This window comes from Aphis gossypii, chromosome 1, assembly GCF_020184175.1.
Source record: "Aphis gossypii isolate Hap1 chromosome 1, ASM2018417v2, whole genome shotgun sequence".
Classification (NCBI taxonomy): domain Eukaryota; kingdom Metazoa; phylum Arthropoda; class Insecta; order Hemiptera; family Aphididae; genus Aphis; species Aphis gossypii.
Window position 1 is genome coordinate 35,376,655 of NC_065530.1, and position 22,224 is coordinate 35,398,878.

The following is a 22,224-nucleotide window of genomic DNA, read 5'->3' on the forward strand; positions in this document are numbered from 1 at the left end:
ACTTCTATAATAATGATATAGGCAGAAACCTTATAATTGGTGAGACAGATACTTTCAAAACAACTGTGAAAACTTGTATTTTTTTTTTTTTTTTTTATAATCGTGACTGTACGGAACACGTAATCATAAAAATATTAAGTACATACTAAATAAATGTATGATAAATATCGATGTTATACGAATGATTCGAATCCTCATAGTTAGGTACATTGTACTGCAAATACACCGAATTTACTTATGTGATATTGTGTTGTCTATAAAACGGGCGGTCGACTTTAATGAAATTGTAATCGATTTCTGAGTTTGCCAAAGTTGTCGCGGTTGATTTATCCCAATATCTCAGTTCTTTTCCGATCTTATTTTTCCTTTGCCATCCTAATACATTTCTATCGTATTGTGAGACGAAATGGGTCAAAATGTTCAAGTAATGATTTCTTTAATCGTGATGGGTTAAACAAATATTAAAAAAAAAATAAAAAACTTTAATATAAATTTATTTTTTCTGAAAAAAAAGTTCTAGGATAGACGAAGGGAGTTACAATAGACTAAAAATTATGACGCCATCGACTTTTCGGGGTATCTTTTTGTCTATAATACATAGCACACGAGTAAAACGGATATTCGCCGACGTTGGCGATGATTACGTCATGTGACGGCCAGTTTGACATCAATGCATCATACAAAAAGGTACGTCTGTCGCCGTTAGTAACTAGATAGGTATATACTCGTATAGAATATAACTAAAGCTATTATATTATATAATTCGATCACAATACGACGTCTTTTATTATTATAATTATTATTGTTATTAGTTTTTTTGTCCCCTATAATTATTCAACCGGACCACGCGTGCAAACATCGAATCCAAACGGCCGGCGACGTGGCTGACCGAGGGTCGTCGTCAAACCATTATCAGCTGCGCGTGACCGACTAAGCCCAAAATAATGATACCGATATCAGTGGTCTGGCGATCGTATAATTTCGAGGTAACTCTATGCTATAATCGTCTATATGTAGGTAAATACCTTATATTTACCGAGGAAAGCCATTTATTTGCTTCACCAACTACGTCTGAATATTAATATTTTGAATCGATTTTTATGACTTATTTTTGTAGTGAAATCTTTGACGTGGATGTAAGTAGATACCTATACTGTTGAAAATCGATCCTGACCTACCGGATTCGTATATAAGATTTTAGCAGTTTTGAATTTTAATGTCGATGCTATTATTTATTTATCATAATATAATCCGTGTAAAATATATTATAATACATAAAAATACGATTAAAATCAAGAAATATGCACATATTACGTATATAGTATTAGATAAAATTCATCCGCGTCCAAGGGAGTGTACCGGGTGTACGTAGTTAGTCTGCTATTGTGTAAAACCGCCAAATTAAATTATTTGTAACGAGTTCAATATTATACCAAATGTATACATCGCGTACGACTTATCGGACAAACGTCACGAATATAATAAATGATACTACAAACCCACAGAAATGGTCACGCGCGTGTCTGATGGCGTTATGTCATCTCATCAGCAATACGAGGTAACGGTTTTCCGACCGTACTTCAAAAGTACGACTAATATTGTATAAGTACGATATCGATCGGAAAAAATGCATCGACCGACTGACGTGACGAACTCTCCGTCGGGCGACACGCTGTACGAAAGGCGATGCGCGCGAGGTATGTCAAACCGGTCGTCACTCGCGCGTGCATAAATTATAATATTATTTATTATTCCGCATAATGTATAATACTATAATCTCGACGGATCGCAGAGTCGCGGTGTCCGGGTGCTGTACAATAGTAATATATCGATGTGTACGACAACAATAATATTATCGTGTCGGCTTGGCCGTCGTCGCAATCGTCACGAGCTACAAACGGACGACAAACAGTCCCTCCGAATGGCCGCGACCTGGTCGGGGTCGAAATCCGTTCGCACAATGCACGTCAAATTTGCCACCGCCGTTTGATGGGGGGGTTAGACAACGACGGCGGCGGCGACGACGACGACGACGACTGATTGACGTAATAATATATTATGATTATATCACATAATTCAACTCGCGCGAACGGATTATCGTTTAAACACGCGTGTCCGCAGCAGTGTCATCGTGATGTTTGCGTCACACACATAATAAAATGTATAATGCGATGTACACTGCTCGTACTGCAATGTAATAATATAGCATAATATGTTGTGTAATTGTGCAGCCGCCTCCGAATCCTCGTTTAATCCAAAGAAATAACACGTGTCTATTACAGCAGTACCCCCCCTCCGCACACATCGGTAACGGATCCGCCGGAGCTCCTGAACCCCATCACCGAACGTGTTTTGAGAATAGTCGGCAAGGCTTATTATTTGTATACTTACACGTGTACGTGCGTTATAATTGAACAGTTTATAGTGTTTATTATACCATTATGTGTTATTATTATTGTAGGGATATCGAATTGTGGTCGCGGAGATGAGGTGGTGCGGTAAGAGAGCTAATTGAAAATCGTACGTAAAAACCAGTGGTCAGAATCTTGTTCGACTTACAGTAATAATTATATTTATTATATAATTTTACATCACTGCGTCAAGACACTAACTGCAATCTGCAGCAGTTGATTGATTTTAAAATCAAACAAATAAGTATAACTTATAACCATAGTAGGTATCATACACGCAATGTTCATATGTTAGTTATTAAAATTTATAACGATTTGCAGTTTTATAAATATTTTACCTATTGTGTTTTATTAAAAAAATATAAATATCATATGTTACCTAACCTTATAAACTGCTGTCTAGGAATCATTTAAGACTATTATTCGGCATGTTGTTAGGTCGGGCCGTGTTGTTAATAACAGCCACGTAAAGGTCGAAAAAGTCTTCTACGGTACGATTAACGACAACAGTGATGAATTTATCGAACAATAAACAAAATATAAGGGCCATAAGTTTTAATAGTTTTATAAAACTCACGTGGGTTGAATTTTGTGCAATATAAACAAGGTTGAAAATTGCATTTTATTGGCCCGAAAAAAACAATTTGCCGGACTGTGTATGAAATTACGAACTATACACACAATCGATACATTTCATATTTGAATAACAGTATTATATATATATATTATTTTTAGTTAACAAAGAAAAAACATTGTCACCGACATATAGACTTCCAGAAACAAATAATACCAAATGACAAATGGTATAATACTATAGTTGTTCAATACACTTATATTTTATTTGAAAAGTTTTAAGAGTGGTAACTCCATCCACTTAAGAGTTACATAATATTGTTTTAAAAATTCGAATGTAAATCAGTTACTACGCCGTTCGTTAGTAAATAAAAAAAAATTGATTTTATACTGGCATTTCAATTTTAAACTTTGAATATACTTGTATAATAATAATAATAATAATAAAAAAATTAAAACTTCGAAGTTTAATTATATTAAAAATAAGAAGAAGTAAAATGAAAATAAATATTATTATTATATTATTAAATAAATACATTTTTACTTTTAAGTTTATTAAAAATGTATTTACCAATAAAACTGAGTATGAAAATAATTTTTTCAGCATATCTTTGTTGAGTTTCATATTTTTTAAAGCAAATAGTTAAGAACTAAATTTTATAATGCACAGATATATTGAAATAAATTCATTTTTTATAATTCATATTTTATACAAAATGATTTCAAATGCAAGCTTCAATACGCGTCAAGCACTTTCAACTTTAAACGTCACGTTTTAATTTTAATCTATAGATGCTATCAATAATAGCATAATATATATGGAGTTTTTTTTTTGTAACTAATACAAATAATAATGCAATCCAAATACTCAAAAATTATAACTATTTTACTATGTTTAAAGTATTAGTATTATATACTTATATCTAATTCGTATCATGGTTGGACAACACTTTTATCGTTTATTTGAATCTACCCTGGGAATGAGAACAATATTACATTGTCGAGTGGGCACTCGATGAACATAATTTGGATGCAACAGTTTTTTTCGCAGTACTTAACAATATTATGTATAGATTAAGTACAACATCATAATCTGTCCACAGTATTCATTCTATACACTAAACGACGATTCATACGTCTGAGATAATAGAGAGGCTGCAACTGATTTTAGAACGATATGGCAAGGCTTAGCGGCGGTGTTATGCGAATGTAACGTCCGTACAAATGCATTATAGTACAATTGTCACGCGTCCACGCAGGTTAAATTCTATGACATCAATTGGGGGAATACGTCATATTGAATGTTCGGTACACGTATAACTGCGAATTTCGAATAAAATCCGTGGAAGGGGGAACGGTCCAGCTGTATGAAATAAAATAAAATAATAAGTATAAATTGACTGGGGGGATGTCTTTGTATTTAATCAACTATCGATGGGGTTACTAACGGTTGGAATTATTATTAAAAAAAAAAAAACACGTGTATGTTCATATGTTTAATCTACCTCTTGTGTTGATTTTGGATTCGAGGAAAAAAAGTATTTACGTATCTTTATTCCCTCGAGTTTTCGAAGCGGATGACATACTGTTATTTCTCATCACGTCTGTACATATTTGGAAAAAAACAAACCCAACTAAATTACTACCACACCCGCTGTTATGTTATGTAAATAATGTCTTGTGTTATGTTTTATTGGGTTTTTATAGGTTTTATATGTACACATTCGAAGGTTGGCTGATAAATATTTGTAACGACCTGTGAGCTAAAAATAAATAACTATATTTTTTTACATTCCAATAATTTACCAATCGGTACTTAGGAGAAAAAATATTTTATTTTATAAGCTTAAGAATAATGCAAAATTATTATATTTCAGCCGACTAAAGTAAACTCATAAGACTTTAAAACTAATTAACAGTAATCTTATTTTCCAGAAAAATATAACCACTTAAAAGTTATATCCGTTGTTTATTTTATTATTCTTCTTTTTTTTTTTTTTGTCAAATACCTACCTAACTAAATTACAACAATAGACATTAGCATTAGGGTTACAAATTATTCAATTAAGGTTGGTACTTTAACTAAATAATGTTATTTGTAAAAAAAATAATGGCGAGCAATTTTTAATGAAAAATAGAATCATTCACGAAATGGACGTAAAAGTAATTTATCATTTTTCATAATTTCAAATATTTTCTTCAATAATAGAAGCTTGGCATTACAGTTTTTCGGTCATACCTCTTTATTATTAAAATAAAGATTAAACACCAACTGTTTCAATATACAATGTATTTATAAAACGACTACAACCCCTTAAAATATAACAGGTAGGCAACTTATTTGACGTTTAATAAATCTTTTAATTATCAAAATAAAAGGGAACCTTAAGCTTAACCATTTATTGTATTATTTTAACGCTTGTTACTATATTTTAATTAGAGAAATATTATTATTATTACACGCTTTTGCCTTTTGGCCATCTACATGTTTAGTTGCGTAATTACTTACCCTTTTCAACTTTTCAAGCAAATACATAACATACAAACAATAATAATAACATTATTATATTATTATGTTCTTATTTATTCTGTATTATATTTATAAGTTAAACCAAATTAAAATTACATATATTTTCATAACAATTGTTAAAACCCTACAGGTTTCTATAGAAGAATATTGTTATTATATATTTTTTTTGTACTTTACAAAAATAATATGATATATTTTGCGTCAAAAATACATGAAAATTCATTGATACTGCAGAGTTCTTAGTGTATTCTTCAGAAATTGTTTTTTCATCGAACTTTAACATTAACGTACTGCACTGCAGCGAGGGAAGACAGATAAGATTTATGTAAAGAATATTCGTAATCACACGCTCCCCAAATTCACTACACTACTGCATAGTGTACAAAAAGATTTTTTTTTTTTTTTGATATTACTCTTAAACCTGAAACGAGTTTGACGATGTTACAGTATAATAGGTATCATACATATATGAAACATAGCTGCTGACACTTGTTTCAAAATCAAAGGGTCAAGAAACTTTAATAGTATTATACAGCCGTTGACGTTCTAACACGATGCTGTAGTACAAAGAAGGGTTGAAACTCCGAACACCTGGGAAAGTGGCCATAGAAACCCACCCGTATTGTTGTTATTTCATTCATCACTAAATAAATGCCGCTTCTTTATAAGCCCTAACGCACAAACATTTTTTTTTTTTTGTTTTGTCTTGTAACCCCGTGCTGAAATCCTAAATATTCTAATACGCGCGTAAAATATAATATTATTTTAAGTCTAAGCGAACATACATACCTATATTATGTATATGTATAAATGTTATAAATTGTGTATTTTTATCGTTTATCTTATTATTATGAATTATGATCTTAATTAAATAATTGTAATTTATTAATCAGAACGAATATATTTGTATACAATACCATTAGCTAATTATTACCAAATGCTGATTACAGATCAAAATACTGGTATTAATGCTATAATACCTATATAAATTGTGTGTAATAAACAATGTGTGAAATGCAGTTTTAAAAAACAAACGGGCTTATACTGACTAAATAATAGAATATTATATGCTACTATTTGCGCTTCCGTTATCCCTCTCGTATTAACCTGTTAAAACAAGGCTATAAATTAAGGGTTTCATGGCGAAAATTCTGTTATAGCCCATTGTTCAATAAGTGAATAATAAAAAAATAATAATAACATTTAATTCTCGATATGTTTATGTTTTGGGGACAACGAAAGCAGTCGTTTTAATGAGTGGCTTTCTAGTTTGCCGACTTTTTTTTATCATACTAAAGAACCTGTATTTCCACAATGTTTATTTGATATGGAAAAAATCTAACTCGGGTATTTTAACTTAATGAATAACGACCACAACGATATTCAACTACTTTGAATGTAACAATAATTTTAGTCACCCAAATTGCCTTTCTTATTTTAAAATAAATAAAATAATAATAATAATAATAATAATATTTTTATAATTAAATATTATCGATAAAATAAAATATTTATTTTTTAATTTATTAATATATTTTATGAAACATTTTTAATATCCCAATATAATCAAAAATAGCTATATTTATTGAGATCCAACATACATAAAAATGCTCTTTAGACATTTAAGACACAACACAGTCAATCAGTATTTTGTTGGTCGTAATTTATATTAAATACTATCATATTTTCTTTATATGACTATATTCAACAAAATGTAATATACCTAATTTTTATAGGCCGTGGTTTCTAATTTCGATAAGAATGTTATTAATAATTATTGTTTTATTAAATACTTAATATTTAGTTAAATAAGAATATTTTGATAACAATGCAGTGTTTACTACTTGTTGAAATTGTAATTTACAATTTTAAAACTTGATTTAATATGATTTGATATAGGCTATTAAATATAACGAATTATTACTTAAGGTAATAATAAAAATATTTTAAATGCATATAAAATCAAAATCATACTATATTAAGTCATAAATAAGAGTATATATATACACTGCAGTAAATGATAATAAAAACCATAGTAAGAAATATAGTGTGAAAATTACATTTAGCAAGATTCGAAATTTTGAAATTTACTAGGCCATAAAGAACGGGAATTCGAGATGATTAATATCCGGACCCTAGGGAGAAGTTCATCGCAATCACATGAAAACGGTTAGACTTAGAAACGACTAGAAATAAAAAAGAGAAACTTGTTATGAGCAAATAAACTATTAAAATTTAATTGTGTCAATACTAATAGTAAATAAAATGATATTGACTTAAAAATAAAATAAATTACTTTGATTAAAAATAGTAATGTAATAATTTACTTGGTGCTGATTGAAGATATTATCCACTGGTAACTCTTAATTTACTTATCCTAATTAAATTATTTATAGATATTTTGGATTAAATTTTAATTTATAGTAGGTACTATTTTATGATCAACTAGGTACATAATATTTAGAGTTAAAAACACCAAATATCTACAATCATTAATATAAAGTTATAATAAATAAAAAATAAAAAAAATTCCAAAATACTTTATTCACAAAGATGCAACATAATAGTATTGTTTTATTGTTTATAAAAAAATAATCTCTCAATTATAAATTTCATATTGTTTTATTAAAAACATTGAGCTTAATATATCAAATAAAATTGTCGAAGTAAAACCATAAAAACCGACGTTAGCTATTAAATTTCAATATAAATACACATTACTTCAAATAATATCACTGAAATACTAGAACACTTAAAAATATAAATTACTAGTAGTAATAGACATTATGCATCTGTTTTTGTTTTGATAATTTATGGTTTATTCTTACACATTATATAAGTTTTTCCTTTAAATATTATTAAAAAAAATTCGTATATTTTGCTTAAAACTCTAAATCCAATATTTCCTAATAAACGTACCTAAAAATATACTTTATAGAAAATAACTTTGAAATGTACAAAATCTATACGAAAATTAAAATGTAGGGTTTCGAGAATAGAAACCATTCGTAGAGCCCGTCATTAAAATTCATTAATTATTTATTTATTAAAGATGCGCAGTATTATAATATTTCTAGGAAGTAAAATTATTTATATTTTTATGTATAGCAAGAGTATTATAGACTTCCGTCGTTTTGAAACTGTTCACTTTTAAATGAATATTTTAAATTATATATTACTTAGTTTCAGACTTTAATCAAATAAATATGATCTTATTTTCTAATCTTCACCTGAAACCTAAGTATCTTCAAATTAACTTTAATACACTTTATAAAAATATGTAAATTCAATACACTTTCAATATAGATTTCTTATTTTAAACAGCTTGGAACGTTACTATTTTTAACGATCAAAGATAAATTATTTATAGCAATCTATAAACTGTCTTGCAGTTCAAATTTTAACAAAGTAGCATATCTTTCTGCACCCTTGGTTACGACATTTGGAATCCCCTTTAAACGTTAAGTACTAACCATAGCGGCCGTCACCCTGTCTAAGGAAACACAATGAACTGAAGACAATGATGTTGCCCGAGGTGTCTCATTAAGCGGATAAACGAACCGTGACAAATGGAAAGACCGGAATTTAGGTTCAAATATTATGAACTAAAGAAATCGGAAGTTGCAGCTGTCGGACACGAATTAAAAATTTGTTATGCATATAATTAAAATATGACGAAAACATATTATAATGGATCAGTAGACGCAGTGTGGTTATTCTGTACGTCAAAACCAATCAAGTGAATAACTAATCGAGTGACCATTACAGTGTGTAATCATAAATTTTCGTCGAATCTCCGCTATTCCTCAGCTAGATATTACATTTTCCAATAATATTCTTCATTTATTGCCGATAATTTTTGAAAACGCTGTCCAATAACGATTCGTCATCACTTCAGTGCGTGTGGGTTGTGTGGCCTGTCGAACATCGTGATATGATTAAAGTGAGTGTCCCTGTAATTTGTTTTCGAGTCTGATCCATCGTCAACCCAACTGGAAGCCAGACAAAATATAACAGAAATGCCATAATAAAATGGAAAAACTTTTTGAGAAACTCATGTATTTTCTACTATCATTAGATTCACCATCATCAAATACCAATGATCAATAAATGATGATTTCATGTTCTATAATATGAAATAATAAAATAAACTAAATAAAAATATTGATTAACGTATAAAATGTTAACCAAAAAGCACGCTGTAACATATTAAATTTCTTAAACCATAAATTTCATAATACATTATTATGGATTATCTGGATTGCACTATTATAAAGATAGGTACTCTGCAAGGTTCTCAATAGTCAATAGTCAATAATAATATATTAGTTGATAAACCAATTTGAATTGCAACATTTTGAATTTGAATCACTTTGATTCTATGGAATTCTAAAATAATATTACTGGTTCGGTAAAATGGTAGTTGTTATAATACCTATGTAATGTGATACTTTTCCGTGTTAAAAATTTAAAAAAATAATACTAAATGATGTAATTACTAGTCAGAACATGTAACATCAGATATACGTATAAATAAATTATATATTAGTCATTAAAAAAGGTACTCATACGCTTCTTTCACCACATCGAATTGTACATATTACAAACAGTATTCACTGTTCGGTTTTAACTAAACGTCTTCAACAATAATAATGAATAAATCTCAGAAGACTCAAAAGAATGTATGACAAACTAAAAAAAATATTTTAATTTATAAAACATTTCGGTTTAAAATTAGACTCATCGGCAATTCACAACATTAAACGTATTTGAATAAATGTAAATAATATTTAGTGATTATGAGCTAAGTTTCGTTCAATGATTCATCATTTGAGATTATTGATATTTGCTGGGTGTTACTCGTACCACATGACAGCGACTGTATGTGAGAATCGTCCGCATTCCAACTGAGAAAAAACCCCCGGGCCATACATTGTCCACCGACAGGTCCGGTTATTTCAAAGTTAACACATATATACAATAATCATACAAACTCGTGTCTCTCTCATAAAAGTTTGAAAATGTCTTATTCAAAACAGTGACGAGCGTTTTCATAAATCAACAACAGCAGACACCCGATGCCCAATTCACGTCAGCCCCAGACAACGATCATCGGTCATCAGCGGTTAAACGAAATACCTGCTGATTGCCTTACGATAATGGTAAACGGTAACGATACACAAATGATGAATAGGAAAAAACGAACGTCAATAAGTTCAAACTCAAATGCAACGCAGGAATAATTGCCAAGATTTAATATATTATGTACATATTTGTTATGCACAATTTCTTAACGACCTGCGACACGATTCGTTTTTAAACGATATATATATATATATATATTAAGGTATAGTATCTAATTATGATTCATTTTATTTTAATCAACATATCAAAAGGTACAACACAATAAATATTTTAATGATTTAATTAGTGAACATAAGTAAAAAAAAAAAAAAATACATATACCTATATGTTTACATAACTGCTCGTATAAATATAATTAATTTCGTCCTCTCGTTTTAACGACAACGTTACTAAAAATACCAGATGTCAATTTGTTTTCATAAGGAAACGTTAAAGATTTTCTAGCATTCTTTAAACTTGACTATAGTTATATTAGCACTTTTTAAGAATGCTATTAATAAACTTGTCGGACAAATAATGCTTCAACAAAAATCGTAAATAAAATCGCAAACGTCAACACATAGCCGTTTTCTTGCACAAGCAAGATGAAGAGAAAAATTTTTCGAAATCCAAACGTTAGCGTTATAACGACATTGATTGTTCGCATCTGTAATAACCAAAGCGCAGTAAAATTATCCTTCTCATGGACGTCGTTTAAAAGAAAAATAAGAAAAATGTTGTACACGCCGAGGTCTCCGAAAAGTTTTTAAACGTGAACGTCCGAGGACAAACTTATTGCAATGACAAAAATAAAATGTAATAAAATAAATTCACAAGTATGTCGTTAACGCGCTATTAAACCGTCTATGTTTGGTAAACATTCTGTGGACAAATCATTAATAAGTGTTGAACCAAGGTCGAGGTTTATGATAGTTTGTCGGGGTTATAATATCGTTATATTACTACGAAGCCAAAGGCAACATAATATATATTATTATTTAGTGTTTGACGACCAAAACCATATAATATTATATCGTTTCATCGTTCCATCTTTAGCACTTTCCGATTTTTAAAATACAGTACGTTTGTATTTTATCAAAATATACTATATGGTAGAATAAGGGTCACCAGACTCAGTTGATCATGATGGAAGAGAGTCGCGGCAAATTCACGTGCCGCGGGATATGATTATATGCAGTGTATTCGCTGCACTTGCGTCTGCTTACACATAGATAGGTGCTAAAATTCAAATTTCCTCGTCCTTTTCCAGTCAGAAACCTCTACACCGCTCCCGCCCCCGTTTCGTACCGAATAACCGGATTAAAACGGCCGGCATAAATTATTCAAAACTCCTCAGAAATTATTATGCATGCTTCGTTAATTGTGTGGTTTCTAAATAACTCTCCTGGATGCGGAATATTCACTGGTAGATGTGCCTTCCTTCATTCAACCGACGCGCTGATCTGCCAGCAATTTATTTATAATCGACTATATCGTAATGTTTCTTAAACAAACTGCATTGCACTGTAATAACGCATAGCTATAGGTATATTGACTATAATTGAGGCAGATAATAGCACACAGTGAGAGTAGATATAATATATTAGTATAGGATAACATGATTAAATAAATGGTATCACTTAACCGTGAAATATATGTGGTACTATGTTCAGATATAGCATTGTGTATTGTGACCGTTAAAAACCACAAAATCCTAAACATTCGATGAATATATTATTTTATCCATGTCTACAACGAATCAATATATTTATTTAATTTAATAATAAAAAAAAAGACTACTTTTATTTTTTAATCGAGCAGATGCTATATTTCTAGGTAGTTAATATAATTATTCAAAAAATAAAATAAAAATTTAAATATTTTATTACGAATGTTCAAAAATAATTCGACGATAATCGTTTTAATGTATATAATATGAAAAAATTATATCTTTATTATCCGTTAAAATAAAAATCGATGTAATGGTCGTTAAATAATGTTGTTCCTCCAAAAGTCACATAATATTATATGTAACGTAATAATAATAATAATAATAAACTTATAAACAGGACATATTACATTAGCCGTGACTAATAATTATAAATTAGGCACGATTGACAATTTATTCGACTGTATTATAAGCGTAGGTAATAAAAGGGGATAAAAAAAAAAAAAAAAGAAAAAAGTTCGGCCACTTAAAATGTCGAACAAACATCATACACGCGCTTCCGGTTTTGGTGATACCTCCTAATAGTAATAAATAATAATCATCGAGGAATTACGAATAACAATTATTATGCGCTCATTAAGTCCATAACGGTTCGTTCAAATAATATAATTCCTCTTCGACCGTCGTAGTACGACGATTATTATTATTATTATTATACGTACACAGTCGCGACCAACTTTTCACACGTAACGTATATAGATTAAGCTAAGCGTTTGGTAATTGTTTTCAATCATATCTAATTTCGCAGCAAATCAAAACACACACATACATATTATATATATATATATGTAATACACATATATTCTTATTGGTGGCACGTATTCGACGCACACGCACACTGCTGTGAGCTTGACGTCGGGTTTCTCTCCAAACAATCGCTCAAGGCATTTACTATAGGTAGACACACACATGCGCGCGCATTCACATACGAAGAATATGTTATTTCGATGGAAAAAAAAAACGGTTTGCCAGGAATTTAAACGACGTAATTAATGGCGCGCAGAATGCAAACGGGAATCTCTTCCACGGTCGCCTCGGGGCGCCCATATAATAATATTATACGTATACTTATACCTATTCGCGATACGAGTACACCGTGTGTGTGCATAGAGTTAGTACTTATTCGTTCTCGAGTGTCTCTGTTTACTCCGGTGCCCTATATATTACAATATGATGTTTGTATTCGAATGCGGATGGGTCAATCGTACCGCGAAACACGGTCGAGGTAGCACAAATTAAAAAACGAAAAAAAAAATCGTCGGGGAGGGTGAGAATAATAATTATATTTTATACGCGGTACCGCAGGACTGTCGTTTTCAGGCCGTCATATACATATATTAATTTCGTTTGCGGAGACGTAGCTGCGGAGTACCGGCTATCTACCTATATAGGTATGGGTTATAATATTATAATATCGTATTGGTTTTGCGGATATAACGCGTTCGGCTGTATATTATAGTTGTACGTGTCTGACCACTCCCATCGTATAATAATATTATCTCCGAGCACGTGCGTCGAAATCGGCAAAGCCGTATTATAACACGACGAAGGTACGTCGCGGCGTATTAGCGCGTATAGAGTTACCTGTCGGCTGCCGCCGGTGAATTATTCGGGATGAAGTGACTGACTGACTGACTGTCGTATTATCGAACGTGAAGAAAACCTGCAGGTTTGCAAATTACCAACAACAACAACAACAACAACAACAACAACAACAACTACAACGACAGGCGAACAAAAATCGCTAAACACGACTTTGAAACTGTCGAAATCGCGTATATGATAATTGACGCGTGACGTATTCAATTATAATTTTTGAAAAACTCCCGGTAGGTAGTACCTGCTCTAGTATAGACATGTGATATCTTATGCGCGTGCAGTAGCTCGAGTAACTGTAGTACAACATATTTTATGTTTGTGTTACAGAATATAAAATTACAAATATTAGTGGTGCCAGTATAAAACACATTACATTATATAGACTCGTTTCAAAACAGGTACTTGTTTCTGCTGCTTCATTATCATTATTTTTTATTATTATAATTATTATTCGTCCATTATTATAATAATGCAAAAATGATGATATTTTAAAGGAGTAGGTACGTATATTTTGCCTAGCAGAGTAACCCATTCAGTACGATGTGTACGGTATGATACGTATATACTACAGACATTCAACTCAATGGTTTTATTCTATACGAGGATAGCACAACAATAACTTTTGAAGATTATCACGAAAGTTTGACTTTACGAACTTTTAACATTTGACGGCAGAGTTTAGATAGTAATCGTATAAGTTTAATATCTGTTTATTCCTCACTATGAACTTTCATTATTCGACCTATCGCATAGACCGGTTATTTTATGCTGGCATAAGAGACTTCACTACTGTATTGAAATAGTTTTGTAAAGCCGAAGCAGTATTGTATTACTCAATCTATTATATATTATGTATAACCATACTTGGTACTATAAAACGGCAATACTGCACAAACATTAAATTATATAATATATGAATGACAGGACGTGGAATGTATTAATGCAAAATGTAAATCGCCAAAGTCCATATGCGTCAAACCTAATGTCTGTACTGATTTCCATATACGACTGAAAACAATAACAGTAATTGCTGTTAAACTTAATAATTATTTTTTATGTTATAATATACAGATACGACTTATTTGCCAAACATGATTTTATGATAATATAATGTTTAGTGGGTAGGTAATTTCCTTATAATATTTAGTATTTATATTTTAAAAATAGGTGCGTATTATACGCATGAATCAAATGTAAAAATGGTTTTGAAATACAAATTACATTGACACATTTTTTTTTATCGTTTCTAAAGAACGCGTTATTAATAATAAATTAAATATATTTTCTGAAAAAGTCTCATCATGATATTAAACATATAGTTCCATAAATATCTTTTTAACTAAATAATATATCTCAAAATGCAATAAATTTGATATTATATAAATATAAACGTCCTTACACATTATCATAAAATCATAATATAATAAGTAATAAAAAGGGACATAACATTAAATTTCAAAATACAGTTTATAATAATATAAACTTAATATTGTTAATAATTTGTTATTTTTAGTTTTTTAAACAACGTATTAATTTAACATTATATAGCTTTTATTATAACCCATGTCATTGAAGACTATATTTCTAATTAAAAAAATTATAATTAAAAACATATATTTTTAATGATTATTATTTATTATTATGACCAGAGAACTGTTAATTGTTTATCGCATACATAAATAAACATAAAATTAACGCTAGGTATTAAGTAATAGGTACCTATTGTTTGTTTTGTGATTTCCAAGCTTTTTTTTCATTACAAGTGCAAATAATTTAAAATATAACTATTCAATTAAGTTAAAATGTTAAAACATTACATAGTAGAGTTATTATGATACTATATTTTATAAAATGACACGAAAAGTAAATAAAAACGTAAAACAAACATCCACCGGTGGTTAATAGTAGGTGTTGGCATAATAAATGGGTATACAGAGATAATAAAAATAATAATAAAATACTCGATTTTATTTTTATTTAGGTACCTGTACACCTACAGTGGCTTCGTCGAAACCAAACTGTGATGCAAGTACAACGCTTTCGGACAATTAAAATTCAATATTAACATTTCACAAAACTTGACGTGCTAACATCAAAATAATAATTAGTTTCCGGTTTAATTTATAACTACATTTTCCGGGACATTTTATTTACTATTTTACACGTCCACTCGTCGTACACCTCTCGAATGAGCAACGCATACACAGCGAACTATATAATGCAAGAAGTGTGGGACGGTCATAAAATGTCAAGAAAATTATTAATAAAAACCGGTTCAAAACACTGAATAAGTCTCCAATATAATATAATAACAATACTATATCAATTATTATTATATAGTTTTATGTGACGGTAAATAATCGTGGCTAGTATGTACTAAATTACAATGTGGAGTTATAAATACGACGTTAGCTTTTTTTTTTCGCAAACAGTCGAGTGTTTGAAAATCGTCATTACGTCCTAGTCAAGAGCACACTCGAAATTTTGTTTTAAATTGTAACAAAAGTTCAATGAGCCTTGATCGAAAATGAATATACAGAAATATTATATGCCACTCAAATGTGAGAAACGCTCCCCGGAGCGTGTACCTATGTATTTCGTTGGAATAAAAGGGTTGAACGAAATAAGATTACAACAATAAGCTTACGTTATTGAAAAACGAATGAGTCATATAAATATATGTAGTTCACACACCGCATCCAAGTAATCAAAACGTGTATCTCTAGAGCTAAATGAGAGAAGAACGACGTACACGCATACATACATAGGCATATATTATATTATTATTATTGTGTTTCACGGCTTTACGCGTCATATCGCGGTCAATCATCAGTCATTTGAATAGTAAAAAAACATATTAGTTTATTGTGCTGCAGACAGAAATTTAAACAGGTTTAACTATTATGAATGTTTCAATAATAAATGGTAATAGACTATAAGTCACATTAAAATAATTAATCGTCTTATGTTTACTATACCGTGGTCAAGTGGCACGATGTCTTAAAAACATGCGCTTATCAGATCAAACAACTAAATAAAAGTAAAACGAAAATAATATAGGTAATTTTAATATTTTTTTTTCTTTTTGCAATAATCTAGGTACTCCTTTCATAATCTCGTCGCGTGGATCAGATGTGCATTTCAATTTTACTTGCCGGGACAGACACGTGCTCTAAAGTCATACGTCGACTAACTACACCTACTTAGGTAAGTATACTATTCGATTCCATTTTATTGTCCGTCGTTCGTTGTTTTTTTTATAGACGCTATCCAAACTGTTGCGTCATTTGCAATACTCGCATGAAATTGTGTAACGGTCATGGGTGGTTAGTTTTTAACACTTGTAGAACGCCTTTGAAAAGCTAGCGGGAGGTCGATGGCCGTTTTTTTTTCTTCTCGCTACTCCCGTAAAAGGCAGTAGGTATTATTATAACATTTATAACAGTGGCTTTCGCCCGCATTACCCACAGACAATAACGAATCGTACGCGGCGCGCACACAATCGCAAGGGACACAGAGTTAGAAGAAAAAAAGTCGACCACTCATACTTAGACACAGAAAATGATGAAAGGGAGCTCTTGCTTTAACCCCTTTTTAGTGGCCAACTGTGACTTGAGTTTTTACGAAACACACCTGTCCAGGCACGGGGGAATCGCGTTAGCAGCGAATGAAGGGGAACGTAAATTGTTTTTTCTTTTCTACACCTATTATACAAAGACTCGGATCAGTAATTGTGTCTTGGCTATGAATATATTTGAATAAACATGTGGTAATTTTTATAAACATAAAAATGTCCAACCGTCTGTATAGCTAGGGTAACTCTTTTTCTACATCTTTGTCACTGGTCTCCTTTTTTTTTTTTTACTACCTATTTGATTTCATACTTAACATTTTTTTTTCTTTTTGTTTTACTCGGCGTAGTCTAAATATTATATATATAACTGGCATAAATTCATTTTTTCATAATAAGTTATTCACAAAAAGTGGAATTTTCAAATTTTGTAAATTGTTTTCCCTACGGGTTAATAAATTCTGCACAACCCATTGCTTAAAATGTACAGGCTCTATGACATTTTTTTATTTTTATAAATTTTATTCAAACAAACATGACGTTCTAATATTATTTTAATGACACTTCTCGAGGATTTGAGTACACTTATGTACTAATAGTTGACTTTTGAGCATTTGAATATTAAATTTTATAATCATAAAGCATAATATACTTTGTAATAAATTACAACAATATAAATTTATCAATTAACCAAAAGCACAAACTTATCTTCAGATACGTAAGTATAGAGTTGATAAATCTAAAAAAAAATAAAACTGTTATTTAAAATACTTTTTATTAAATTTTAAACATATTTAATTTATTCATAACACTGAATTCATAGAAAATCAAAAATGCACCCTAATTACATTACCTAAGGCTATTTTATTTCAATATAACCAGTTTGACAAACAAATTATCGATTTTTAAGTTTTTGTCGTTTTTACAATGAAGACATGGTTTTAAAAAAAAAGTTTGATGATTTATTACTCAACTAAGAACCATAAACATGTTACATTTTAATAATATTATAACGATATATTATAAACTTTAATAAAATACTACTAGATTTATCAAATCGCGGACTCTAACATTGTTGAAAAAAATCATTATTTTCATACTTTGGATTTTAAGTTCACTACAATTTCCGTAGACTTAAGACAAAAAACGGTGTATCTACATTAAAGATAAATAATATTCAATCTCTGATCTAGTTTACGTCTATTACGTATTATAGTTGTAATAGCCCACACAATTATTGCGTTTTCAATGCGTTGGTCGAATCAAATTAACCATTGCAAACGATTTGCTATCATAAAACAACGTTGACGGCCGACTACTTAAGCACAACACGTAGCTTATACGTACCTATATAATATATTATACATAGGTACGTGGTAGCCGAGATTTATTTATTTTTTATTATTTTTATTATTACTTATTCTCTTAGAAATTTCCCCTCTGCCACTGTATAGATAACAATTTATTAGCTACTGTCAAGTGAAAAACGAAACCCGCTCCGGGCACGTCCCCCTCGTTCCCTTTACCTGTATGCATAATATTATACACACAAGCTCATCGACATCAGGACCACATCATTGGACTGCTAGCGTATAATAATATAATAACACCCATCGTTGTCCGGGGGGTCCTTCGTGTGGTTTAATCGGATCAGTTATACATGTTAATAGGTAACGATGAACCGTAAGCGCGTATTGTAATACCCGGTGACAAACAAAAAAAAAAAAATTAACCCAACCTGCTGATGAATCCCGTTTTATGAATCCGCCATTGTAGTGGCACAGACACGCGACCCAGAACAGATGACAACCCGGCAATGGTCTGATGTCACTTCACAATTACCCGATTCGAATCGCACGTTTTTATATACAATACTTGATTTAATTATTATTAATATTATTATGTGTATCGTATATGTATATAATGCACATTGTTCAAAACATATTGATTGTGCATGATTTGAGTTTCAAAAACTATTTGGAAAAAAATAGAACCCGCCATCGAAGAAAACGTTCGACATGACGAGTTGTTTTGGTTTTTTATAACGTAACTGGTCCACACACACACAAATAAAAAATAAAAAAAATCATAATAATAAAATAAACGTATTGACCCGAAACATAATATCCTCACGAAGATTTCGGACTGCGATAACCCGTTGGGTGGACACAATACAGGTAAAACGATACCGGACGTGTTTTGACGTGGGTTATCGTGTATTATTAGCATTTATTCAGCCCTTGGTATCAAAGAACACGATTGTTTTGCACAATCGTTTCATAATTTGCATTAAATACAATTTCAAATGGTCCAATTTAACATCATTAACGAATACCTACTCTTATTTGAAAAAGATCCAAGTTTTTATTTGTATTTATTACTTTCTTGTTTTGTTTTATTTAGTATTTAAAATATTAATTGCCGTCAGGTGTTGTTTGTTAAAATTAAAATATAATAGTAATGTATAATGAAGACGAATTTTATAATTTACTTTTCACCTCGTTAAAACTAAGTTTTATAGATATCTTAAAAATGTAGGTATTCTAATGTTTAGGTCATATACGTAGTATAGACATTGCCCAAGTGTATAAAATAATATGCAAATTATATTTTTAACTCATTGTTTAGTGAACAAATAATACTATAATAGGTAATAATGAAATTATACACAATTCAAAATTACTATGGAAATTTTAATCACTCTATAGTCTGTACAAAACTATAAAAGTGTTTTGTAATGCTTTAAAAATTATTATTGATATTATTTATACAATTGTAATTTAGATTATGTACGATAGATCACTAAATAATGTATTAACTGTAGTGTTTAGATTAACAAATGATGATTACAGTATTATACAAAATATGAAAAATGAATTTTTGTATAATTTTACTTGTACAGTTTTAAAATGTAAACTATATAATATTACAAATATTTATCAAATTTTTAATTGGCCTGCATAAGGTATGTCTATAGCTATTCTATAAGTCAACACAATTGTGAGAAGAATTTAAAATATACAGTAAGTAAATATTTTTCTTAAGTGTGTGAAGTATTATTGTATTATATAAACCCGTTATTTATTACACATTTAGGTAAGTAAACGATTTTCCTTAGGGATCGTTATGTTCATTATGGATTAACTAAATAACTAGCATAATTTATAAATCATTATAAGGTAATTATAGTAAAACTAAGCTGTATAATATAAATTGTGAATTCTAGTTGTGTTGATATGAAAAACATCTAATTTAATTTCATCTTGAAACTTATTGTAATAAGAGTTGCATGCACTTAAAGTTTATATGAGTAAATCAAAAACTACATTCGAGAAAAATAACAAATTCCATAACCAAGTATAACTCTGATATGTATCAAGGAAGGTACATCATAAAATGACTTCAAGCATAAGATTACTTTTGCGATATAATTGGGTTTTGTTCCATTTTTAATGAAATTTGCGAAACATTCTACATATCTAACCAACGTCATATTATTGTCATAATAATTATTAGAAACGCTATCAAAAACCTTTTTTTTTCAAATAAAAACCACTTTGTAGATTCGCCTATATGCATTTTTAAATATCCGAGTAAAAATGTGTTGTTCAAATTTAAATAAAAAGGAATTTCATTATAAATTTAAAATTACTTTTTTAAAACATAACAAGCATTTATTTTGGAAATAGTTTTTAATATTATTTACAAGTCAAAACAATTTAACGCAAAGAAAACCATTATAAATACATGACCCGAATTTTAACTGGATTAAAAACATTTATTACTTTGTTTTGATAAAAAAAAAAAAAAAAACTGATCACTCAAACATAAAACAACGCATTAATATAATTTTACCGAAAAAAAAAACAAAAATCTTAAAAAAAATGACAAAATAATATTCGTCATAATTATATTATATTTTGTATACAAGCGCCTAAAGTAATAACGACGATGACAATAATAATAATACGAGTAATATTCAGAGCGGTGTTTTCATAATCCACCAAAGCGACTCAACGGTCGTTGAGTCATGATGACAACAATATTAGTAATTCCTAAGTAATAACAACGTTGAAAATGTCATATTATCAGTTACCCGTCTTGTTTGTCGTCTTGCGCCAGCCTGTCGATCATCTGCATGTCGATCATTTCGTATCAGCCACCGCCAGACGCGCGCCAAACCATGATCATGTGCACACGGATCGCCCCCGCGATTATCACTCACTCCCGCACACGTCAATAAATTACGCACGACCGGTCGGCAATTAATAACGAACAAAGTGTCGAAAACGCACGTTTGGGCCAAAAAAAAAAACGAAAACGAAAACGAACGATTCAAAGAACGAACGCCGCCGAGTTTTGTCGAAAAAGTTTAATAGTTTAAACGTGATAATCTTCGAACAGAGCACGATCGATCCGCGTTATAATTGATTGGAAAATAAAAAAAAAAAAAACCAAAAAACAAATAAATCGTATAATAATGATAATAATAAGAACGACGACGACGACGACCGTGTTTTATTATACGTATTATGATGTCGATAAAATATAACGTCGACCTTATCAAAAGCTCGGCTCACTGCACTCGAACAAAAAAAAAAAAAAAAAATTCGCTATCGGTTTATCTACTGATATTATTATTAAAATATAATAACGGACCGCACTGAATTACGCAGACGCGTCGCCC

At 30.2% G+C, this 22,224-nt stretch overlaps 1 protein-coding gene across 2 annotated transcripts in view; it reads right to left on the minus strand.

Annotated features, from left to right (window-relative positions):
* The window catches only part of LOC114124827 (rap1 GTPase-activating protein 1), a 159,109-nt gene that overhangs the window by 105,166 nt on the left and 31,719 nt on the right, over positions 1-22,224 (minus strand). The window contains exon 1 of one of the 2 annotated variants that reach the window (XM_050197036.1): positions 21,634-22,162. The exons of the other annotated variant lie outside the window; for it this stretch is intronic. Coding sequence (XP_050052993.1) covers positions 21,634-21,686 — 53 coding nt within the window. The 5' untranslated portion in view covers positions 21,687-22,162. Of the gene's footprint in view, positions 1-21,633; positions 22,163-22,224 lie in introns of those variants that run through there. 2 annotated transcript variants of the gene reach the window in all.